Below are 19,869 nucleotides of genomic sequence, written 5' to 3' on the forward strand. Positions count from 1 at the left end.
AACAAAGGACTGCAGTACAGAAGTTGCTAATAGCCTAAAGTATTAGTGAAGGGAAAGCATTGATGGGATGTGTAAAAGATAAGGGATATATTTGTCCTTTCCTCGGCAGCACAGCAGAAGTATGTCAGATTCAGGCAACAGAATTCTATTGCAGTGAGTGGGGTTAGCCACAACACCGCCTACCTCTTCTGTTGCCACCTATGAAATGCAACATGCAGAGGTTGGTTACATGGAGGGCTAAAAAAGAACATCATTAGGGACTTTGGGATGTCACTTTAAAGCACTTTAAATTTCTCGTATCAAATTAGGATATCAGGTGAATTAGCATATTGCTGTTTCTAAAGCACATTACTAATCAATCAATCGGTCCCACTACAAATGTTAACAATGGGTAATGTCAACAAAATGTAGGCAAACATGGGGAAGAGTAGACTTTTTATGTAAAATACTGGGCCTGATTATTCACCACATCACCATTATTCTACATTTTAGCCAGTGTAACTCCTCTGACTTCAGTGTAGACCGGGGTTGGCAACCTTTCAGAAGTGGTGTACTGAGTCTTTATTTATTCACTGTAATTTAAGGTTTTGCGTGCCAGTAATACATTTGAATGTTTTTAGAAGGTCTCTTTCTATAAGTCCATAATATATAACTAAACTATTGTTGTATGTAAAGTAAATAAGGTTTTAAAAATGTTTCAGAAACTTCATTTAAAATTAAATTAAAATGCAGAGCCCACCGGACCGGTGGCCAGGACCCAATCAATGTGAGTGCCACTGAAAATCATCTTGCATGCCGCCTTTGGCATGTGTGCCATAGGTTGCCTACCCCTGGTGTAGACACAAAAAAAAAAGGCTTAAATAGAATTTAAGTGATCTGAGGCCCTTGTCCTGCCCCCTGCATAGTGGTGAATTTTATCCACAAAGAGGAACTGCTTTCTAGCTGTACTCTCTGACTCTTTCCAGTTGGGCACTATTTCTTCCTCTCCTCTCAACCCTCTCCCCTAAACATTTTCATGGAGCCTCAGTTATGTAGTTTTCCCACAGAGTTGTTCTGTCTCCCTAATGTGAGGGGAAGCACTGCAGTGCCAAGGTTCAACTCAATAATTCCTCACTTAGGCCCAGATGCTGCAAAACACTGAATCATGTGCTCAGTTTTTAAACAAGTCAATGGGACTAGTCACCTGGTTAATCTTAAGCAGGTTTCTGAGTGCCTTTCTGGATCAGGTCCTGACTGTTCATGTTTACCTGACATTTTTGCTTATTTTCTATTTTTGTACATACCCACCAAGAAGGAAGTTTTTAATTAACTTCCTGCAAGTATCGAATAGTAAAGTGAAACATGTAGGCCTGACTTCCAAAGCCACCTGGTGTGCAATGTTGTACCATGCTCAATGTGAGTCTTTGCATATGCAGATAGGTCATGTAGGTAGCTAACTGCGTGACTTGCTTGTCGATATTCCTGATTTTTGTGTGCACACCAGGTATTTTTCTGCATTATTATAATTTTTATTAATTAGTACTGTATTCTGGGAGAACACAGATGTCCCATTGTATTAATGTGAAGAAGTTGCAATCTAGACACACACACACGTATGTATAAAAATATTTTATAGGGGAGGCTGGATGCTAAGCCAGACTCTGGGACTTTTACTTCTCAATAACAGTATCCACATGACAAGTTCGTGGTCAGCAAGCTGGTTCATGGTAGATTCTCACTGTGCACAAACTTGCCTTTTAGCTAAGTCTTGAGAACAGTCATGTCAGAACAATGAGAAAAGTGTGTGTGTTTGTCCTTTAGTCAACAAGAAATGACCCTTTCCAGTCATTTGCCATTTTTGGCTTTATATCTATTAAAATGGACCTGATTAAAAATAACGGAGCGGGAGCTGCGGCCTGGCTTATTAGGTAGTATTTCAAAGTATTCTCACAGAAACTTCCACTGACCTCTGAACACTACTTTGACCCTAGTTCGCCCAGGTAAGAAGGTTCTTTGGTCCAGACTATCCAACCCAGGAAGATTGCTGTGTAAAGAGTAACATTGGCATGTTATCACACCATACTTAAGGGATGATTACGTTATATGTACGCAGGAGTGAGCAGTGTTTTTGAAAATTAGAGAATAACTAAGCTTCAGGGTAAGCATTATTTACTGCTCAAAGGTTCCAGTCCCTGTGAGGAAAGAGAGAGAATGTGTCCATGGGAATTAACAGCAGGCACCTGGAAATATGGAAAGGCTGTTGGAAAGGCATAGTGAGCATGAGAAGAGGAGTACTGAGCCAGATCTGTGAAGGGAGAAGACAGGATTGCTTCATATATAATTCTTTACATGTGTCAGACCATAAAAGAATACAAGCCTTGCAGAAGGCATGTTTTTTTTAGATAAAGTTATTGTTTCTTGGAACCTCCATAAATCAAGCTGTCCAAAGAAAGCAGATACATGTTTATTTTTGCAGTTGACGATATTTTTGGAGTTAAATATGAAAATACTTCCCAAAAGAAGGGCTTCCTCTGCTTTCCATACTTTATATGTCCTTATGGTCTACAGCCATAACCAACCTAGGCTGTGATCTCAGCCAAGCAGGCTTAGGTGGAAAATGTGCAGAGAAACCTCAGTTTGATGCAGGAAGTGCTGTTGATTAACAGTGCTAATTTGATCCATCTAATCCAGCCTTAAATCAGCATGATTTTAGGAGGTGCTGTGTTGCTTGAGGTTCTTCATTTTTTCATAAGATGTTAAAGGAAGGTTTTGTCTGCACTGGACAGGATAGCAGCAGAGTTGCTCTTTGTGAAGATTATTGTGTCTCTTTTGCATTAGTTCAGGCACTGAACAAATTATTAAACATCTTTGGATCCAGAAGTTAGTTGTACTTTTTAGTAGGGTGGGTTTAAAAAACAAAATACAAGAAATATACATGTGTAAGATGGTATTTCCATCCCTTTTTATGGTCTGCAGAATGCCAAAATAATTTCTGTGTGGTGGGAATAGCAACCAAGACAAAAGAGAAAAGACTATAAACCGTTTATATTTAAGTTCTCTTGTTTTCCATCATTTTGTAGCCCCAGAATACAATCGCTGTCCAGGACTTGTGGCTCCTGAATCTAAATTTTCATTAAAAATACGTTTCTCAACTTTATGGTTAGATAAGGAACTGTAGGGTGTTGTCTTCAACCAACCTGACACAATTGGTCTGAAACAGCTTTGAACTGACCTATTCATCTCAATGGGATGGACCAAGGTTGATTCTAATACTGACATAAATGTGAAATAAATCAGGCTGAGAAAAATCTTTTTTTAATCTATTTGTGAGTTAGTGGAAATGCAAAAGAATATATTTCAAAGTATTAAACTTAATTTCCCATAATCATGAGGAGAAACAATTCAGTGGATGATTTTTTTAAAAAAAAATCATGTCAGCCAAAAAAAAAAAAGGCAATTTGCTGCTGGACTCAGATTATGTTCACCAACTTTTAATTTCCAGCACATACTTAGAGTTTATGAACTCTCTATACAGACTTTTATAAGAGAAATGCTCTTGACTGTAATGTCCCAGTTATTGCATATGTAGTCACTGGATACACAAGAATTAAGATCCTGATCCCACAGTGCTTTACTCATGTTAGTTATCCTTATTCACCCAAACAGTGCCATTGATACTATATGTGCTTTAAAAATTGCTAGCTAATAGATCTGTATATTCAAGACCAATCTGATCTTCTCTTGAGCTTTTTAAGGCAATTTTCATCATTTGCATGAATAAAACACGAATGTGGAAAACATAGGAATCTAAAATTCAGATGAAAATCCTTTATGTAAAATAAATGATAAAATCTGGGTGCCTTTGCATCTGAATGATATCCTTAGGGCCTAATTTTCTCTAATGTGCTCCTTCAAAGTCTGATCTCTGATGCCAGCACGACATGTTTTAAGCTGTACAAAGTTAAAATTTGTAAAGTTTTTAGAGCCTTATCCTCCTACATCTTATTCATGTGAATAGTCCTTTTTTAGCAACAAAACTAGTTATTCTGTGGCACATACAGAATGGTACAATTTCCTTCTGCCCAAATAAATTCTGCTGTGAGTTCCATGTGGGAATAGGGGTCTGTCCATAAAGACCTCATTGCAGGATCAGAGCCCAAAATAAACAAACTTTAGCACAGGTTACTGTTATCTTCTTCAGAAATATATTTCACTTCATTGGCTAAGAAAGAATCATCCCTTCCCATTATCCCTAAATATAGGAAGGTCACAGTGTCCATCAGATTTCAAATAAAATGGGTTTCATTCTCTCACATGCTTCTTGCTAGACAATCAATTAAATGCTCGCAATGCATGTGCGCAATTGGCCAATGTTGTTAACCAGCGAGGTTCAGCTCACTGCTGGCTCTTTCACGGTGTGCAAAAATACACAAGACCTATTCCTGTGCATTACTTCTCCTACTAATACTCCATGCAACACAAAGGGGGCAGGACCATGTTCCCAGTCCTCAATCTGTACCAGCCAGTAGAGCTATTGAGGCCCAAATAGGGAAGCATGATTTACCATCCTAAAGGATAATGCTGCATCCCTGAGCACTGGGAAGTTTCAGGAGGAATTGTACCTCCTGAGGCACAATCTCTGCCAGAGCAGCCACATGTGTTGCGTGGCTCCACACCACCCCTTACTCAGGTCTGCACCTTATATGACATAACAGCCCTAAGATTGGAAACTGCCTTCTGCTCCCATTGTTCAGCCTTACACTGGCCACCCATAAAAGGCATTCATGAAGTAAGAGGTTTCCTGCGTAATTTACATCTCAATCTATGTGTTTCAAAATACTGATTTGCATTCATCAGAAGTATTTGCAAAGAGTTATCAAATACATGAAACAAGGAATGAAATCTTTGCATGTAAATTGCATTTCATGTGTAAACGTATCTAGTAATTTCCCTTACAGTTCCCATTTGTCATGAGACTCATTGTGCATCACTCAGTTTCTCATTCTTCAAAGGTTCTTCTCTTGCCCGCTCCTCCTTCCATCATTGTGCAATGTGTAAGTTAGGGAACCTCACTGGAATTATAGAACCAGATGCTGTAAAAGGCACTGTTGACTAAATATTACTACAAGATCACCAGTTAACTGTAGGGAATAGAAATGAACGACCTTGTGCCCCCAAATAAAAACGCTACTGACATTCTATGCTCTGATGAAAACAAGTGCAAGCTGCGTGTTATGCAGACTGATGACAGCTTTTGCAGTTGCACTAGTGTTGATTTATACTTTAGAGCTTTAGACCAAATCCTCAGCTGGTATAAATCAGCGTTGCTCCGCTGATGTCTGTTGAGCTGCACTGGTGTGCAACAGCTGAGAACCTGGCCTGCTGCCTTCAAACACTATGGTCTCCTGTCCTCAGAATGTCTTATTTTGATGGGTTATAAAGGATCTGTATAATTTACTATTAATCCAGGAAACTCATTGCCATGGACTAGCTGCATAGTCAGTTAAATCTGGCTTAGAGAAGCAGAAAATAGATTTATGTCCAGGGTGAGATATATGTATATATATATATATATATATATCTCACCATCAGTAACCTCTTACAAAAAAGGGCTAAGCCCGGTGGACAGTATAGCTAAGGAAATTAGTCAGAGAGAAAGAAAAAATAGTTTGATGTTATACTGATGTATTATGTCAGTGGGCCAAATTTAGTTCTGGTGTAGCCACATTGACTTTTCTTAAAAACTGTGACACATCGTCATGGAGAGAAGCCAATGATTATAAGCTACTGGTATGAACATGCTTGAATAACTGGGAGATTTCTGCTTTCTGACCTGCATGATGGATCTCAACCCCTATACAGTGTTCTCCCTACCCACCTTTTGGCACCCGTGGGAAGTCAGAAGGATCAGAATCCATCATGTGGACCTGACAGGAGAATTTTGCCCTTCGTTTATATTATAAACTGCAGGTTCAAAAATTCAGGAGACTCTTTATTTATCTAATTAATTTTGTTCTTACCTAAGATCCATATTAAAAAAAGAAAAAAAAGATACTTTCAACTAGGTAAGATTTAAAAAAATATCTCTTAGTTACAGTTTGATATATGTTTATTTCCTTTTGCTCTTTTCATGATTTTCTTAGACTCTAAAACATTTTGTGCTGAAACTTGCATTGTGTCCACCTAACCTATCTGCTTCTCATACTGTGAGGCTGTTGTAAAGTCATCATGTTGCATTTATGACACTGTCCTGATTTCAGAGGGAGTCCTTTACTCCATTGCATTACTATTCTATAACCTGTTATTCCCCATTTTGTAGTTGTGCATTTGATTTTTCCTTTCTAACTGTTATACTTTGCATTTGTCTTTATTGAATGTCACCTTATTGATTTCAGACCAATTCTCTAATTTATCAAGCACATCTTGAATTATAATCCCGTCCTCCAAGGGTTTGCAACCCCTCCTAGCTTGGTGTAATCTGCAAATTTTACAAGCAAACTTTCCACTCCATTATCCAAGCCATGAATGAAAAGATGGACCCTTGCAGGACCCTATTAGAGATGCCCTCTCAGTTTCACAACAAACCACTGATAACTGCTCTTTCTGTATGTTTTTTCCATTATTTTATTATTTTATTTATGAATTATTATATATTGTTACCAGTTTAAAAGAGATATTAAGGGACCCACTTCTCCTTTCAAGTACACCAGTATAATGTCACTGACATCAGTGCAACTTCTCCTCATTACATTAGTGTCACTCAGAAGGGAATCAGACATTAAGAAATCTGAGCAGAGGTTATACTTTTAAATGGCAATGTAGTTGTATATGAGTAAGAGAATATATATGGTGTATATCTAGATAGAAATAGAGATAAATATACATATCTGAACATATAAAATATAGACAGATATTTGTATTTGGTCCATCATATATTTTCACAGTCTTGAAGTCCTTTCTCTTGCAAAAGTCCATTGAAGATGAGTTTGGTCTGAGTGCGGAGTGAATAGAAATTGAGTAAGCACTTTAGTTTTAAGCTATGTGCTCCTTCATAATTATATACTCATTTACTGAAGATATTTTATGTCCTCCACTTGTGTTCTTAATCAATATAATAGCAACTGTTATCCAGATAAAGCCTAGCAAGTTTGGGAACGTTCAAGTTCTTCTGAGAACAGGTATTTGGAAAAATGAGAGCAGTGTGGGCATTTAACTGTGCTACTGCATTTTTCTTGACATCATAAGAACAGATTGGTTTGCAGTGAGAAATATTGCATCCCAGAAGCCGTATTGCCTGGTGTGAACATTTTTCCTGGATGCGTGCATACAGTATATGCGAGGAGCACCTGCAAATATTGTGGTCCCTTTTTTCGCACTCACATATTTATTACATTGTCTCTAAACCTGTGTAATTAGAGCAATCCTTGAGACCTGAGCCTTGTTCCACTTTACGTATTGAAAAGATAAGCCTTATTCCACTTTATGTATTGAAAAGATAAGTTTAAACAAAATTACAGCACTTCCAGTTATGTATGTGTGTAACATCTTTAAACAAAGGACGTGTTATGGATTTCTTTAATTCATATCTCACAGTACTAGCATTCTCTGAGTATTGCACATACCATTTTTGCTAACAAGCTTAACTGCAAGTCAGCAGTATGCAAATCCATTTTATATTCTTTGGGTACTTATATTACTCATTTTGAATAAACAGCAGAAATTTGAAATACGGTTGTTGAAAAGTTACCAGAATTTAGAAGACAGCTTTAATAAAATTTCTAAACAAGTTGAACTGTTACATTTATAGTGTTCATCTTCCCTAATGGGGGAATCTGGTTTCAGTTAAAAGAGAGTTAATTCTAGATTTACACTAGTGTAACTGAAACCAGAATCTGACCTTCACATGCTGAATAAAATATAAAATAAAATAAAATAAATAAAGCTATACTTGCAGAGTATGCCCAAAATCAGAGCAGTAAGAGCTTTTGCAAGATCCTGAGCGTCCTCAGCTGCTACTGATTTCATGGTAGTTGATGCCCATTGGTAGAGAAGAGCTCTCAGTAATTTGCTGGATCAGATTCTATGTTAGTGGCTGTTATTTGTAAACTCAATAGAAGGTTTTTCAGAATGTTAATAAATTACTAAAGCCTACTTAAGTGTTACTCTTCTCTTTCTGTTGCATCTCACAAAGCATGATGCTTTGTTGCCTAGACGTTTAGCCCATCTCAAGAAGCATGATTATACTTAACACCTCCTCTTTAAGTGCTACTACATATTTCCCAATCATTTTATTTGTAATAGTGTCTCATGTGTTATGTCTCCTAGCTCTACATACAAACTACCACACTTACAATATCCATGAACTTAAGTGCTTCAGTGGCCCTGGGGATGCTTTACATGCCGAAAGTGTACATCATCATCTTCCATCCTGAACTAAATGTCCAGAAACGGAAACGCAGCTTCAAGGCCGTAGTGACGGCAGCGACCATGTCATCACGGCTTTCGCACAAAGCAAGTGACAGGCCCAATGGGGAAGCAAAAACAGAACTTTGTGAAAATGTAGACCCAAACAGTAAGTATTTCTAAACCTATTACTTGGCTATTTGTGTGTTCTGGGAATGTGTTGACCAATATTCTATTTTTAGATCCTTCATATAATCTGATCTCCTCAATTAAAGTTTTTATGTAATACATTTCTTTTAATATCTCCATGGATGTCCTTTTTATGACATTCGCTCTTTTCTTCCCACCTTTTGATGCTTGCCTACTAGGAAAAACTCTTCAGACTATGCTTGATAGCTGGGAGCAACTCCTCCTCCTCCTTCTCCTCCTCTGGGAACATTGCTCTAAGAACAGTAGCCTTTTAGAGTATTGACCCCACCACTGTGCAATAATACATGCCCCGATGTAATGAGATCTAAGTTCCATCCCAATTCCTGCAGCTATAATGTCCAGTCTGAACTGTGGAGGCAGGACTCAAACCATAGTATTCAGGAGCAGTGGGTTGTCTTAATCCTTTCTGTGTTTATGTGCTTGGGCTGTGGTTATTTACTTATAACGTGCATAACCAAATACTTGTACACACACAAAGAAACCTCTGTTAAACGCCCTGAGAGCATTCCCATCTAATGGTTTGATCCATCTCCCTGTAAGAAAGATATATCTCACTGAAGTTCATTTGAGTCTTTCCACTGATTTTGGAGGAATCTGGACAGAAAGGATGTTTCCAGTTTCTTTAATTTCCTTAATGTGGATGTCATGGTATAGTGTAGCACAAAATCACATACTGAGGCCATCACATTTTATTTGCATTTGTATTTGAACCTGCATGGAATTCAGGAAGGGAGATAGCTGCACAGCATACTGTAAAGGTTTAGACACATCTGCAATTTTGGGTAAACCAGATCAGAATGTGAAGAAATGCCCTTGCTTTGCTCAGATTCAGTTCATCCATTTGCTGCTGAAACCCCTGCCGCTTTCTGTCAGTTAAAGGATGGCCTGAATAGCTGCCCTGAAGTAGAAACTCCACTGCCAAAGCAAAGTGGAAATGGCTAGCAAACACCGCATTTCCCCTGGGTGGTTGTATCATACAGCTGTACAAAATGTGTTCTAACTGAACTGAGAAACCAGAATTTTTTCTTCAAAAGGGATGGGCACCCTTATTAAGGATTGGTAGTAGAGTCACAGTCATTAAAGGAAACAATCCTGATCAATCAGGGCCAATATTCTGCCATTCTTACTCAGGCTGAATAGAACCTTACTCATGAGGATTGCTATAGAAGTCAACAGGATAGGATTACTTGAAGAGTAAGGAGCTACCCTGCATGAATTAAGGAGGCAGAATATTACCCTAAATTAAATTCCTATTATTCAGTACAGTAAATCTGTCTATTTCATCATATAAAATCCCTCCCCTCCAAAATTATCCCTGTCCTTTAAATCCACTCACTGCTGTGATTTCTGTGCTGCTAAGGTCCAGTCACACAATGTTCTGAGCACCTTCAGCTTCCACTGATTTTAACACCTAACACAGCCAAGCCTGAGATGAGCTAAATTGGCCTTTTGAATGAGGAATGGGAGAAGAGAGGGAAGGAGGAACAATAACAACAAAAGCATAGGAAGAAGGAATCTACTAAGATGAAATATAGCTAGGGAAGGGAATGAGAAAATGAGTGTGTAATTGAGTGGCATTTTCACAGATTACTATTTTCGTGGAGCTGATGGGAATATTTTTTTTCATGGAAAATTTTGACTTTTCAGTAAAAAATCAAAAGCTGAAAAAACAAAAATTGTCAGTCAAATGCTTTTGGTTTAAAGTGGAAAAATTCAATTGGGAAATACTGCCTTGGTGACTCATGGGATTCACATCTGAGGTGCCTCGTGACTTTGTTTTCCTCCATGGGTCAAGATCCTTGAGTGGACTACATAAGAGCAGCCATACTGGGTCAAACCGATAGTCCATCTAGCCCAGTATTGTGTACCTGACAGTGGCCAAAACCAGATGCTTTAGAGGCAATGAACAGAATTGAGTGATTTGTCCCCTGTCAGTTAGAAGTATAGGGACACAAGGAGAATGGGGTTGCATCCTTGACCATTGTGGCTGATTGCCATTGATGTCCTCCATAAACTTATCCATTCTTTTTTGAACCCAGTTATACTTTTGGCCTTCCCAACAACAAAGGGCAATGAGTTCCACAGGTTGGTTCTGTGTTGTGTGAAGAAGTACTTTCTTTTGTTTGTTTTAAACCTGTTGCCTATTAATTTCATCAGATGACCCCTTGTGTTACCTGAAGGGGTAAATGGCACTTCCCTATTCAGTTTCTCTACACCATTCATGATTTTATAGACCTCCATCATATCCATTTTAGTCATCTTTTATAAGATGAACAGTTTCAGACTTTTTAATTTCCTCTTATAGAAGCTGTTCCATAACTCTACTGATGTTTTGTTGTCATCCTCTGAACCTTTTACAATTCTAATACATATTTTTGAGATGGGACAACCAGAACTGCAAACAGTACTCAAGGTGTGGGTGTACCAGGCATTTATATATATTATCTGTCTTATTATCTATCCCTTCCCTAATGGATCCTAATATTCTGTTAGCTTTTTTGCCTGCTGCTTCACATTGAGTGGTTGTTTTCAGAGAACTACCCACAATGACTCCAAGATCTTTTTATTGAGTTGTAACAGCTAATTTAGACTCCGTCATTTTGTAGATATTGTTGGGATTATTTTTTTCCAATGTGCATTACTATGCACTTATCAACATTGAATTTGTCGCCCAGTCACCCAGTTTAGTGAGATCACTTCGTAAGTCTTTGCAGTCAGTTTTGAACTTAACTGTCTGGATTAATTTTGTATTATCTGCAAATTTTGTCACTTCACTGTTCCTCCACCTTTTCCAGATCTTTTGTGAATAAGTTGAACAGCACAGATCCCAAGAGAGATCACTGGGGGAGCCCACTATTTATCTTTTCTGAAAACTGACCATTTATTTCTACTGTTTGTTTCCTATCTTTTAACCATTTCCATGAGAGGACCTACCTTCTTATCCCATGACTGCTTACTTTTCTTAAGAGCCTTTGGTAAGGGATCTTGTCAAAGAATTTCTGAAAGTCCCAGTACACTAAATCAACTGGATCATCCTTTTCCACATGCTTGTTGACTCTCACAGAGAATTCAAATAGATTGGTGAGGCATGATTTCCCTTTAGAAAAACCACATTGACTCTTCTCCAACCTATCATATTTATTTATCTAGGTGTGTTATCATTCTGCTGTTTGCTATAGTTTCAACCAATTTGCCTGGTACTGAAATTAGGCTTACCAGTCTGTAATTACCAGGATTACCTCTGGAGCCTTTTTTAAGAATAGGCATTACATTAACTACCCTCCAATCATCTGGTATAGGAGCTGATTTAAGGTTACATACCACATTAAGTAATTCTGCAATTTCATATTTGAGTTCCTTCAGAATTCTTGATGACTTATTCCTGTTTAATTAATCGGTTCATTCCAAAAACACCCCTGTTGACACCTCCATCTGGAATAGTTCCTCAGAATTGCCACCTAAAAAGAATGGCTCTGGTGTGCGGATCTCCCCCATATCTGCTGTGAAGACCAATGCAAGAATTTGTTTAGTTTCTCTACAAAGGCCTTGTCTTCCTTGAGTGCTCCTTCAGCACCTCAATCTTCCACTGGCACCACTTCCTGTTTGGCAAGCTTCCTGCTTCTGCTGTACTTAATTATTTTGTTGTAACTTTCTGTATCTTTAGCTAGTTGTTCTTCAGATTCTTTCTTGGCCTACCTTTTTATACTTTTACAGTTGACTTGCCAGAGTTTATGCTCCTTTCTATTTTCCTCACTAGGATATGACTTCCAATTTTTAAAGGATACCTTTTTTACTCTGCTGTTTAGCCATAGTAGCATTATTTTGGGGCCCTTAGTATTTTATTTAATTATTTACTGGTTTGTTTATTTATTTAGCATTTTAGTTAATATACTTTGAGCCATATTATAGTGTTTTTAAATAGTCGCCATGCAGTTTGCAGTCATTTCAGCCTTGTGATTTTTCCTTTTAAATTCCATTTAATAAGTTTACTTGTCTTTATGTAGTTCCCCTTTTTGAAGTTAAATCCTACTGTGGTAAGTTTCTTTGGCATTTTTCCCCTGAAAGGATGTTAAATTTAATTTATATTATGGTCGTGATTACCTAGTGCTTCAGCTGTATTCACCTGTATGACCAGATGCTGTATTCCATTTAGGATTACATGAAGAATTGCCTCTCCTCTTGTGGGTTCCAAGACAAACTCCTCCAAGGCACTCTAGTTCACCCATCTTACTATTTAGACTTCTAGTAGTTGCGTATAAGCACTTGTACATTTTCATAGAATCATAGAATATCAGGGTTGGAAGGGACCTCAGGAGGTCATCTAGTCCAACCCCCTGCTCAAAGCAGGACCAATCCCCAATTAAATCATCCCAGCCAGGGCTTTGTCAAGCCTGACCTTAAAAACTTCTAAGGAAGGAGATTCTACCACCTCCCTAGGTAACGCATTCCAGTGTTTCACCACCCTCCTAGTGAAAAAGTTTTTCCTAATATCCAACCTAAACCTCCCCTACTGCAACTTGAGACCATTACTCCTTGTCCTGTCCTCTTCTACCACTGAGAATAGTCTAGAACCATCCTCTCTGGAACCACCTCTCAGGTAGTTGAAAGCAGCTATCAAACCCCCCCTCATTCTTCATTTTGTCAATATTCAGTGCTCTCTTTCATGTTACATTTAATTGCTCCTCACTAGCTCTTACCAGTATTTTACCAACTTCTTTCCTATCGTCTTTATTAGGAGATAGAGTTCTCCCTTTAATAAATTCATCCCTAAGGGATGTCTCTGCCAGAACCATGTGCTCATCTGCACTTGTCGACTTTCCCCCAACCCTTACTTTAAAAAATCCTCTAACTTTTTAATTTTACATGCCAGCTGTCTGGTGCCATTTTGGTTTAAGTGGGGCCCATCTCTCCTGTTCCTAAAAAGGTACCCAGTTCTGAATAAACCTAAAACCCTCTTCCCTACAGCATCCATGATCTGTTTTGTCTTTGTGGCCCTGTGCATGGAACTGGAAGCATTTCAGAGAATACTACTATGGAGGTCCTGGGATTTACATCTCCTATGATGCACCTTGATGGCATTTCTTAATTGACCCTTTTGCAGTTGATGCATATTTAGTTTTGAATTTTGTGTAATTAAAATTTTCAATGAAAAGGAGACTTTTTCATGAAAAATGTTGTCTAGTTTAGAATCCAATTTTCCTTAGAAAGCCTGTTTTGGTTTTTTTTGCCATTCCTATGTTGTAGGCTTGGATTTCCAAAAGCACCTAACAGAGTTAGGTGTCCAAATCTCATAAAAATCAACGAGGTTTAGGCACCTAACTCTGTCAATCTCCTTTGAAAATCCCATCCTCAAGGACCAATTTTTGATCTCTTTTATACTACTTTTTAAAACTAGAGTACATTGTTACTGAGAGCAGAATCTTACAAAGGGTAATACAATTAATAATAATTAATAATAATTCTAACTCACATATGCAGGGAGAATGTTTTTTTGTATTCTCCTTCATATGCATATCATATTCCTAAATATCTACGTACATTTCTCATGTTGTCTCATCAGGAGCAGTATGACTACATACTGTGTTAACCTTTCTGCAAATACCATATTGTGTAATTTTACATGATTAACAAGCTGAAATTTTCTTTGAAGTATATATATATATGTATATGTGTGTGTATGTGTACATACACATGCAATACTATTCTATGTTAATACCATAGATATTCTTCATTTATAGAACACGTGCACTCATGACAATTGTTAGAAAATCTAATCTAACAAGCTAGACAGCTCATGTGCTTAAGATGTTTTAGTACCATGACCCTGCAACATTAATGTTAATGAGAGCCTTGCCATTGACTTCAATGAGTGTAGGCTCAAACTCATAGGACATATTCTGTGAACTTCTAGATTGGATAATTTTGGTGAAAAATGTTGAAATTTCACTTTTCAATGTCCAAATATTTTAAAAGAAATATTGGTAGAATTCTTGCAACGGTTTTGTTGTTTCAGACAGCTATAACAGATGAGGACTGTTTCATTTTTAAAAAAGCATTTCAAAGAAATGTTGAAAAAAATTCCAATATCAAAAAGACACTGAAAAGCTTGTGGAAAATTTTTACCAGTGTTTCAGTAATAACATGTTTTTTCTAGCACCGATGGAACAAACATTTGATGAAATTTCAGAATTTTGAAATTTGAAAAATATACAAGAACAATGGTCCTCCTCCTCCATTTTTCAAACAACTATCAGCTGGTCATTTTTTTTTTAATTTCTAAATGTTGATTTTCCCCCCCTAAAATTATTGTAAGTGTTCTTCTGTCCCCCCTCCCCCTTTTCTGTGTGACCCATTTAATATTTTTATAGTGAGTAGACTACAGCTAATTGTCATCAGTGGAGGAAACTGAGGGGGTTGGAACAAAAGCAGTGGATGTCCCCTCTGAGTTCTGAACTGTTGTGAGATAACACAAAGATGATTAAACATAGATTGTCATTTCCCGGTTTCCATCATTACACAGTATGTTACATCTGAAGGCAAAAATGGAAAGAGGGTTGAAGGATGAGGAGGAGCACATACAGTCAGTATTAGAAAGTGCTGCCTTAGGGTACAGATCTAATTTTCACATCAAAAGTTTTTATTTGTTTCAAGTGAGTAAGCACAGTTTTATTTACAAGTTTGATTTTTAAAGGCATTTCCTGGTAACTCTATTGCTTTGAAATTTGTTCAAGCATTTTATGGTGAGGGTGCCATTATATTTTGGGGAGGGGGAATGTTGAACGTTTTATACTGAGAGTAATTCTGTGCTGAACCACCAGCATGAGATTCATGTACCTCCAAACATTGGGGTGACTGATGACTGAACCCAAGTAAACCAGATGTTGGTTGCCAAGGCTATTTAGCTGCCAAACGCTTAGCATCAAAAAGAAAATTACTTTACCAAATGAAAGAAAGAAAGAAAGAAAGAAAGAAAGAAAGAAAGAAAGAAAGAAAGAGAATATCTTTTACTAAACCTCTATGTGTACTGCTGGCATTTAATCTAAAGAAAAAGAAAAGAAATTATGCAGTGAACCAGAAATGTTTCATGTAAAGCATTGACACCAGTATATTTGTAAGCACAAAGGTTTTTTAGCTTTATTGGCATTCTGTAAGGGCTTGATCCTGCATGGGGCTGAGCATCCCCAACTTCCATGAGACTTGAAGGTGCTCAAAGCTGTGTAGAGAAGCACTTAGCAGGACTGAGCCTAAATGGGGAAGTTTAAAAGTGAGTGCAAAGAGTAGAACTGCAATCATGGAGGAAGAAAAACAACCCAAGATGCAGGGGCAATGATTTTATGTCCCACCCAGTAGGGGAAATTAGGAGTGTTACTGACCTTGGGTTGGGATATGAGAGGAGTGGGAAATGTCACAAGCTGTGCTCGCCTGATCTCAATTGAAACAGGTTTCATGATCAATGGAATGCTTTGAGACCAAGCTTTTCAAACTTTAATAATCTCATTTTTAACAATTCTGATAATCATTACATCTGGTATGTGCATGCTTTTACTCATTTAACAACTTTGTTCTGCTATTACATGTTTGCATTAAAAATGTTCTCCAGCAGCTTAAGACGAGCAGAAATTGGTGCACAGCAGCTTTCTTCTTTAAACAAGTTCATTCTTCTCTCGTGCGTTTCTTTGGTTGAATTTCACACTATTTGAAAAGACGCTCTTCATCATGTCTTAAATTGAGTGAATAGAGAATTCCCATTCTGCCTTATCCATCATGTATTTGTGTTTCCGCTGCAAGAGTAGAAGGTCAAACTTGGACAAAAATAAAAATCTCCAACCCATACTTAGCTTACGGTGAGGATTATGTATAATTACTGCTTACACTTAGCCACTTACATGAATGTATGGCTTTTGCAAAATACAGCAACAAGAAAACAAGATCTCAGTGGTTTGGTAATGAGAGAATTGTCTCTCTAACAAGCTAGACATAGTATACCTTACAGACAGGCCATTTGCTTTTCAAGCATTCTAGCGTTTAAGAATCCTTGAGTAGCAAAGTATTCTGCATGTTTCCATTGTGTGACTGCAAAACTGCCTCCTTTTTTAGGATTTTCCAGTGTTCCCTTCACAGAGCAAATTTCATGTAAGTGCACCTACAAGATAAGTAAAAGAACTAGACTAATGATATTTACTCAAACTGTCATAGCTGACTCCTGAATCAACAATTCTAAATTGGGTGGAGAATGTTAACTAACCTGGCAATGTGATTCCAGTGTGTAGCTATGAGGAGAACAGCTGGCTTTCTTATCTTGTCCTTGCCAACTGAAGTTTGTTCTATGTGACTTTTTGTTGTTTCAAAACCCTCTCAAGCGTATAGTACATAGTGTCCCCATGATCTGGAACTCCTGAGACCAGTGTTTTGGCAAGTTGTTTTCTTTGCAGGAGCAGACCAAGGATTTTTTGTGACTGATGAAATCAATAGATTGCCCTGCAATTGCAGATGCCACCCTCTGACACGTTCAAGAAATTGGACCCACAGAAATATCTGTGGGCATTTTTTTTTCATTTTTGTGATTTCCCTACTTAGCTTTTGCTTTGTGATTGACAGTGGTCTTTCTCAGAGAGTAGTCTACTAACTTATGATAGTGGGTAGCAGAGGTGACAGATCAGTATGATATAAGCCAAACATAGTAGTAAGCAAAGTGAAGTAAAACAGAGGGTGAGAAAGAGTAGCTTGTTCAGTTAAGGTCCACTCACCTCGCTTGGAGATGAGGTACCTTAGCTTGTTGAGATGTGGCAAAAAGAATGGTGTCACCAACTATCTATGGCAGAACTTTCAATATGGCCTGGTTTTTAGAATTTTGAGCAACCACAACTCCTATTGAAATAAATGGGGGTTTCTGGTGCTCAGCACATCTATAAATCTGTCCAAAGTGACTTCTTCTCTTTCCCTTTGACTATGTGTTGAGTAGAAATTACTAGGCAATCAATGTAGCTTGCAGTTTTTACTGAGATGTAATTGGTGCCTTTTATAACTAAACAAAATGTGATGTATTTGTTTTCTTTATAAAATAACTTTTTATAATATGTTATCCGAGATATGTGGCTCTCCGGTTAGTGCAGTGTAAGCAGATCAAAAATGAAAGCCCCACTCTGACATGCTTCTCTATCTCCGAAATGCAAGATAATAAGAATACAACTTTGTCAAGCCTCATTTTTGTGGGTGTTAAGAATGGATATTGGCTGCGTGGATTCCCATCAGCAAGCTGTGAGTGGTGTATATGAAATGAAAACATCCCATGTCTCAGAGAGAATTATAGACACTGCTGCACAAATGCCACTTTGCTGTGCTGTTTTGTTTTTGTTTCTTCATTTGTGTTGAATCCTAACATCACTGACACAACGTTGCCTGTTACGTCTTTCTGAGAAAAACCTTAAATGGCTGTTGGTGTTGCTGGGAAACCTCAGAGCGATTGCATGGATGAGGGTAGCTGAATTCTGAGAGAAAGGGGAACTAAACAAAGCTTTTCCAGGGCTGGTGCAGATGGGAAGTATCCAATCAGTCCCTCTCATATGTAGTAGGCAGCTGCTCCTATGTTCAGAGGTACCTGAACTTTTGTGAACTGGTTTGTTTATTTTTAATCCACAGCAAATTGTTTATACTGCAAGCTTTTCACTCTTACTGTTCTAATCCCAGATCTTCAATCGAATAAATTTTATGATCTCAGTGACAGGACAAAGCAAAATGATTCTATTGTGAACATATTGTACATATCAATATATTTACTTTTCCTGTAGACTGCATACCACCAGTAAGAAAGAGTGTACAAAAATCTGTTACTTGGTACACTATTCCACCTACAGTATAGCTTTTGCCTGCTTTCCAAGAAGGTAAGAAATAATCTAGCTTTTTTACTTTATTATATGTTTATTTTATATTAATATCAAAAAGAAAAGAATATTAGAACTGTGCACTGGTTTCGTTGTGTTGGAACAAGAATCTACCCTAAACGTTGTTCATATTTCAACTAGCAAGAAGGAAAGACTATAAAAAAATAGAAATGTTGGGCCAAAACTTGAGATGATGTAAATTGGTATAGCTCGAGAGCTAGGTGGTGATGTTATTATTGAACTTGGTGGAGCTACATCAGTTTAAACCTGATGAGGATCTAGCCCATTCACTAGAAATTAAATCTGAATAAAAAGTTAGCAAAAGTTACTTACAGCAATCATGTCTAAGAACTGGCAAGATGATTTCTGAATCATTTCTAGAAATCTCCCATAGGTTGGCTGGGAGCATAAAAGTAATATAGCACTCTTATGTGGTCAGTTTTCTAATGGTGTTAAAATAAACAGATTTACAAGCATTTTTGTAGGGTAGAGAATCACAGTGGAATGATGTCTACTCTGGAATAGGGGTTTCTGACCAAGTTTTGAGGGTTGATTTTACTGAGTGTTATTACTACACACTTTGTGGACAGGTGAATTAATTTTGTGTTTGTGGACTTATCAAGGAGGACGTGCTGTGTTCCAGAGGAATTTGGGTAATAAGAGTCCATCTGATAATTTTGTGAAAAGCAATAATGTTAATAAACCTTTTTTATTTCTGAAATTGTGTGTGTGTTGGTGTTGTGTTTTGGCCTTTTCTTTCTGATTTTGCCCATATATGAAAAACATAGTCGTTGTTATGGTGTTACTCATATTATGTGCTGGAAAATAAATCTGTGTAGCTTTTTCGTGGAGCTACAGGGTCATGAAAGTTCCAGTCAGCTGAGCCAGAATACCTGCGACTTTACAATTGCAGGCCTAGGAATGGTTAACAGGGGTATTACTTGAATCATGTCTATATTGTCAAAGGGAAAGATCAGAGATAAAGGGTCAGAATCTTTGTTGGAATAAATCAGCGTAGCAACATGGAAAATAAGTTTGGATTCAGTGAGACTTCTGAACATTCTAATTGGTCCTTATTTCATTTGAATCCGTTCATGTAATCCTAACTTAAAGCAGAAAGATTTATTATATATATGAAGATCATAAAGGCACAGAGATAAGAAAGGAGCATAATCACTGGGGTCAAAAATAACTAGTATGGAGAGGACATGCAAGATATTATTTCAGGTCAAATGAGGGGTAGCAGGTAACCACAGGAAGACCAAATTGCCAAGGAGGAAAATGAGAAAGGTAGAAATAAATAAATGAGGTTGGAGAGGTTGCCAGCCTCGAAAGAAATAACTGTTTTTAATTGCCTCCATTTTTACATTTACATATTTACATAGTTACATATTTA

At 37.6% G+C, this 19,869-nt stretch overlaps 1 protein-coding gene across 4 annotated transcripts in view; it reads left to right on the forward strand.

Moving 5' to 3' along the window:
- The window catches only part of GRM7 (glutamate metabotropic receptor 7), a 546,447-nt gene that overhangs the window by 476,996 nt on the left and 49,582 nt on the right, over window positions 1-19,869 (forward strand). For 3 of the 4 annotated variants that reach the window (XM_084634422.1, XM_084634425.1, XM_084634424.1), the window contains exons 9-10: window positions 8,305-8,551; window positions 18,381-18,473. In XM_084634422.1, the coding sequence (XP_084490548.1) occupies window positions 8,305-8,551; window positions 18,381-18,451 (318 nt within the window). In that variant the 3' untranslated portion in view covers window positions 18,452-18,473. The remainder of the gene's footprint in view (window positions 1-8,304; window positions 8,552-18,380; window positions 18,474-19,869) is intronic. The other variant, XM_084634423.1, reaches the window with a different exon arrangement.

This window comes from Lepidochelys olivacea (genome assembly GCF_965140295.1).
Source record: "Lepidochelys olivacea isolate rLepOli2 genome assembly, chromosome: 7".
Lineage (NCBI taxonomy): Eukaryota > Metazoa > Chordata > Testudines > Cheloniidae > Lepidochelys > Lepidochelys olivacea.